Here is a 5,913-nt window from a genome sequence, read left to right on the forward strand (position 1 = left end):
CCAACAAATTATTGCAACCACCCCTGTGATATTTAGTCATGTCAGTGAGAAGAAGAGAGTGAGAAAGAATAAATTTACAGTGTACAAGGTAAATAAAACACGAAAAATCTAGATAATCCATTCAAATAATTGGGGATCACTGGGGTGGGGGCAGGACTGGCGCACTGACATCACAGCTACGGCCCTGAGGGTTAGGGCCTAAAATGGTGATATGTCGATACACTTAAAAAAAAAAGACTGTTCACATAAAGCAAAACCAGTCCTCTCCTGTCCCGGTCTCCTCTGCTGACCATCCACCTGTACATTACCATAGCAATGACTGCAGGAGACTTGGCTACTGGGGGAAGGTCATTAAGAAACATGTAGTCCTTTGTTGACATCCAGATTAACAGGTTGTTTCGATGAGCCAACGCTTCACACGTCCGTGTTTGTGTTAAACACGCAGGGATCAACTCGGGACAAATTAATGATGTGTGAGTGACTGTGCGTGCGTGTTTGAGGAGGCTGGGACGAAACTAGGGGAGAAATTTGAACTGTGAAATAAATGTTTTGGAGGTTCGGTCACTGTTTTGGGTTAAAGGGCAGCAAAGGATGTTAGTCTGGCACATTTTGTCATCTTATAGCGTTAATATTTTAAAAAACATCAGTAGCTACTTAGGTAACTTGGATGATCTTTTACGCATTGGAATTTCGGCTTTCTTGCACTCCCTGACTGTTGGCAGGTTTAGTGTCGCCCTCTGTACCTGCCTCAGGGGAAATGCTTGGGTCTTCGTGAGAGGATGAATTGCTGCAGTGGTGGTGAATTTAATACCTTTACACGTCACACACGTATTAACACACCTCCTGTTCCAATCAAGGCTGATAATAAAGTTGGGGGAAATGTATATTTTATAAAAGCGCACACAGTTGAAAAAGCAGAAAGTCTAGTTTAGTGTGCGTTTTGAAAGACGTGTCATTAATATCCAGCAGCACAGGGATGCACAGTAAAGTTCATATTTAACTATTCATTCATATGATGTCATGGATGATTGTCTTGTTCATGTCTTACGCACTTAACTAACTTACCTGCCTGACGCACCTGAATGCCATTATATGTTTGTTTGCACGACTGGTTGCCGTGGGGGAGGTGTGTGTGTGTGTATGTGTGTTGTAGGGGAGTCGAAGCCACTCCTCCCGGAGCTATAAGAGGCTCCGTCAGCTCTGTTGATACTCACACTCTGAATCCTGTAACGCTCCCCAGCTGTAGACGTTATCAAACAGGCGCTCTATGGACAGAGAGGAAAGTCTCTGTTCGCGTTTACAGATTTAAATTCTTGCTTTTTGTGTCTTCTAAGCGGTCAGCATGGCTGTGGCTGAAGCAGTGATGCCCCCCATAACATCGTTTCCAGGTGTTCAAGCGATGGAAGGAAAACAGTTCAATAATGTAAGTAGAGGGTTTTTAGCTTGGAAAATTTTATTTTTAATTTAAGATGTAATTCTGATGGTTGGTTCATATTAGAAGTTTGGTTTTCCTCTAATTTTACAATTGCTCTCCTGTTCAGATGTGCAAGGTGGATGAGTGCGCACGAAGCAGCGCAACAGGTGGCGCAGACAACCCGCTCATCGAAGTGGAGTTCAGCATCGTGCAGTCCCCTGCTTTACTTTCCAAAGACGACGACGAGCTGGGGAAATTCTTGGACCTCGAGTTCATTTTGTCCAACAGCATTGATACCGATGTTATGCGCAACAACGGCAACATTTCTCCACCTCAGCAGTGTGCGTATTCCCTGCCAGAGTCACCGGAGAGCTGCAGCGGGAGTTCTGTGCCAGACTGCAGCGACCGAACTCCTGCTCAGCTGGCCGCGCCGAGCTACCACGGCACGGTGTGCTTCACGGACTCGAGCCCAGTCCACAGTCTCGTGGCGGAGCTTCTCACGCCAGAGATGAACTACCCGGGGGAGAGTTCACCAGAGAGTGCAGGCAAAGCAAGGGACGGGCGGGAGTACACTGAACTCAGAGCGCTGAATCCGGTCCCCATCCCAGCTGCCCCTGCTCATCACCAATTGGCCACGTCTCCTCCACCGCTTGGATACAAAATTAAAACCGAGCCTGTAGGCCAGTCTTGTATGATGGCTGCTGCTGGTGGCGCTAACTTTATGGGACAGATGTATGAGCGACACCAGATGCACTCTGTGCACCCAGCAGCTTTTACGCATCACCAGGGTACCACTCAAGGCGGGTTGCCAGGATTCGGTGCGCATCCCATGCAGCACCCTGCACCTCAGGGACGCACAGACTGCCATTTGGCGCAAACGAACTCTCATCCTCATCATCCTAACCAACACCATCTCCAAAATCAGTACATGAACGCGCCGTACCAGCCGCAGTACGCGCACCAGAGTTTGGCTCAGTTTCAAGGACAGTACAACATGCACAGAGAGCCTGTCCGCGTCCACCAACAGCACCACCCGGCTTCTATGATGCTCACTCCTCCCTCGTCGCCATCGTTGCTGGAGTTTTACGCACACGACGAGGCGGGGAACATCAAACAGAAGCGAGGCCGCAGGTCGTGGGCCAGAAAGCGCGCCGCGACGCATAGCTGCGAGTTCCCTGGCTGTGGGAAGACCTACACCAAGAGCTCCCACCTCAAAGCCCACATGAGAACACACACAGGTGAGCACACACACTAATTTATCACTAATTTATTAAATCGTCATTTGTTCCGTCCATTTTGATTCCATATTGTTGCCCGTGCAATGAATGTGGTCTTAACACAATCCTTTGCCTCTGTCACACAGGTGAAAAGCCATACCACTGTAACTGGGAAGGCTGCGGCTGGAAATTCGCCAGGTCAGATGAGCTGACCCGTCACTTCAGAAAGCACACCGGACACCGACCTTTTCAGTGTCACCTGTGTGAGCGCGCGTTTTCACGCTCAGATCACCTGGCTCTCCATATGAAGAGGCACATGTAGGCCACATTAATCAAATGGACACTTTTGTATCCAAATCCACCTGCAGCATCCCAGAATAAGCACCAGTCGGACATTTTGTGCATCTGGCCCAAACCGTGTTTTTTTAAGTGCCTCTCCAACAGTAAAAAGAATAGATGCTGGTGTTTTTTGTACATATGTGTGGATATATGAATAACTGGCTAAATTATAGGAGTTTGTATTTAAGTCTTTTCCTCGCCCTGTCTCTGAAATAAGTTATTTTTTGTAAGTGAGTGCCTTATTTGCTACTCAAACGGGGAAAAACTCACTGTGGGCAGGACCCAAAACTTTGTACATATGTAAATTGTATTTTTGTAATGTTACATCATATATCTTTGATACTACTCAAATCAGGTCAGGGTTTTTTATTGACATTTTTTTCATTCTATTTTCTCAAGGTTTAGTCTATACAATAAATGTTATAGATTTGCTAAACATTGTAGGCTTGACCTGCATTTCAGATATTTTCTTTGTTTTAAGGAGGTTTGCTTGAGCAATGCTATCAAATTCAGGTACTACAGCTCATTTTGAGCCACATTAAAATCCCAAAAATGAAATGTAACTCCACCCTCACTTCACCCAATTCAAATGTTCTTACAGCTCAGTGTTTTCTGGAAATATTGAAATATTGTATTATGTAACGGAAGGTGTGTTTTTATAAAGAATGAAGAAATCCACTGCAACCACAGGTTGAGCTACTGAACTTGAAAGAGAACTGCCACTCAGATGTATAATTTTCAACAATGATGCAACTGTATCTGCTTAAGGGCTCAGAAAATAAAAGTACTTTTACAAATATTACTGTCATTGTCCTCACGTTTTTCATTTGACTTTTAGTTTATGTAGGTCTGCTGGTATTGATGATTATTTTGATTTCATTCTCAGCATTGCAGGGCTGAAGGAAGAAAAGACAAACAAAGCTGCTTAAGACAAAAAATGTAAAGAGCAGATTTGACAATAATCATCTGCTTGGACGTTAGTAGCACAGCCTACATTGACATCAGTGGTCAGTCATCTTCCAAAGTACTTGCATTCCCATGCAAAACTTAAGTATCACAATTTTCTGCAAGTCCCACAATTTTATGGGACAGACATCTGAGAGAAACTGATTATCTTTGTTGTAACTAGTTCTTTTACATCAACATCTGAATAGTGGGAAGTGTAGTGCAAGGCCATCTGACATCACATGATCTGTCATATTCATTTTTATAAATACAACAAGCATCATTTCAAGTGCTGCTATGACAATATGCATGGTCAGGTGCCTCAGGCTTTGTAATGTTATGAAAGACTGCCCTCTGCTGTTCATTTGTATAATAACATCTGCCTCACACAAAAATGTCTCAGATCTTTACCAGTGATGCACTTCTCTGGTGTATATAATATTTATTATTATAAATATTACTTAATATATATATTATATGTTGTACAATAGGCTGAAGCTACTGAAGGAAGCAGTTATGCTTCTCTGTTCACAGGTATTTTCAACATAAGGAAGGTTTCTTCACAAAGTGATCCATGTCCAGCCATTTACACACAACAACAGGAAGCCAGACTGTTCATAAAATTACCTCACAAACTAAAGCAACTCTCTGGGTTGAAAAGTGAAGGCTGGTTGGTAGTTGGCATCTGGACCTTACTGTATGCCAGAGTTACTAGTTACTCTATCATTTTTACAGTAAATTATTGTGAAAAGACAGTTGTATGCTGTGATCTCACAGTAGTTATGCCTGCATATTACTGTCATTTAGCCGTATGCTCTGGTAAAATTACAATATTTAATGGTCACCTCACAGTCAAAGCCCATGTTGTTACAGTATGTTCCTATAAAGTTACTGTATTTTACTGTAATCTCACATTTAAACTCCATATATTACTGTGATTTAGCAGTGTACAATTATTCTATTTACCTGCATGAATTTCACAATACAATTCTGAATATGGTTAAATATCATAGTTGTGGCCTTTAAGGTCATAATAGTGTGATTTAATGTAAAATATTATGGTTACATATTGTAATAATTTGCAGTGCATGCACGGCCAATCATATCTGGGATGCACGTCTACAATCATTTGAACAAAGCAGGTGACACCACCTGCAGCAGTAAGCATGTCCACACATGATGAGGATAAAGTTATTAGATTACAACTATTATAAAATGCAAAAATGCATGACTTCATAGAACTTTTTTTTCCATCATTTGTGTTTAGTTTATTTTTCATTCCCTTTATCTTATTCTCTGTAACATATATGCTAGAATTATTAACATATCATGTGTGAGCAAGTGTACATCTTACAGATATATTTCTAAAGTGTATTATTCCATTGATAGTCATAATAATCTAGCGCTATATGCTGCTTATTTAAGTTTTGCCTTATTTTTATAGTCAAATGAAACAAACAAGCAAACAAACAAAATGCTGCTTCATGTAGAGGAGCAGAGTGTACAGTTTCTTGTCTGGAGGATGTATTGAGCCATTTCTTTTGTTATGCTTAAGTTTCCCCACTAGATGTCCTCTTTGGTTTAGTTTCTGCATGTAGAGCATCTGTTAATCAGGCTCATTATGCACACCTGTTTTAATTAGTTGTGCTTGTATTCAAGCTATTTAGGTCCCTTTGTTGCTTGAATATTGCCACGGCATCTCTCAGTCCTCGCTTTCTTGTTATAATGAAACCATCTAGCTATGCTTTTGTCTCCAGAGGTGAAATTACTGAAAGCTTTTGACTGTGTTTTTGAAGTCACTGAGGAAAAGAAGTCACTGAAGTCATTTATGTTACATTTCTCTGCAAATGAGTTACACACTGATTTTGAGGTTTCTTTCTACAGACTTGAATAAAATGTGCTCTGACACAGACAGACCGATGGGGATTTTTGTACTATTCAAGTGTTACGGTGAGAGTGACAGTGAGTCAGCATGCACGACACCAGGACCCTGAAATG

General features: G+C 42.0%; 1 protein-coding gene across 1 annotated transcript; it reads left to right on the top strand.

Moving 5' to 3' along the window:
* Positions 1-1,204: 1,204 nt before the first annotated feature.
* Positions 1,205-3,772, top strand: klf17 (Kruppel like factor 17). Its single transcript, XM_033649796.2, has 3 exons — positions 1,205-1,423; positions 1,542-2,652; positions 2,778-3,772. Exons 1-3 carry the CDS (start codon positions 1,343-1,345, stop codon positions 2,951-2,953), a joined length of 1,368 nt encoding a protein of 455 aa, XP_033505687.1. The 5' UTR covers positions 1,205-1,342; the 3' UTR covers positions 2,954-3,772.
* Positions 3,773-5,913: the final 2,141 nt, after the last annotated feature.

The sequence above is a fragment of the Epinephelus lanceolatus genome, chromosome 12 (assembly GCF_041903045.1).
Source record: "Epinephelus lanceolatus isolate andai-2023 chromosome 12, ASM4190304v1, whole genome shotgun sequence".
Lineage (NCBI taxonomy): Eukaryota > Metazoa > Chordata > Actinopteri > Perciformes > Serranidae > Epinephelus > Epinephelus lanceolatus.

Excerpts from the sequence above, each read along its gene's own strand:
- klf17 (XM_033649796.2), top strand. The coding sequence starts at position 1,343 with ATGGCTGTGGCTGAAGCAGTGATGCCCCCCATAACATCGTTTCCAGGT. Across the intron at positions 1,424-1,541 it reads AAGGAAAACAGTTCAATAAT|ATGTGCAAGGTGGATGAGTG; the intron begins GTAAGTAGAGGG and ends TCTCCTGTTCAG. Across the intron at positions 2,653-2,777 it reads CCACATGAGAACACACACAG|GTGAAAAGCCATACCACTGT; the intron begins GTGAGCACACAC and ends TCTGTCACACAG.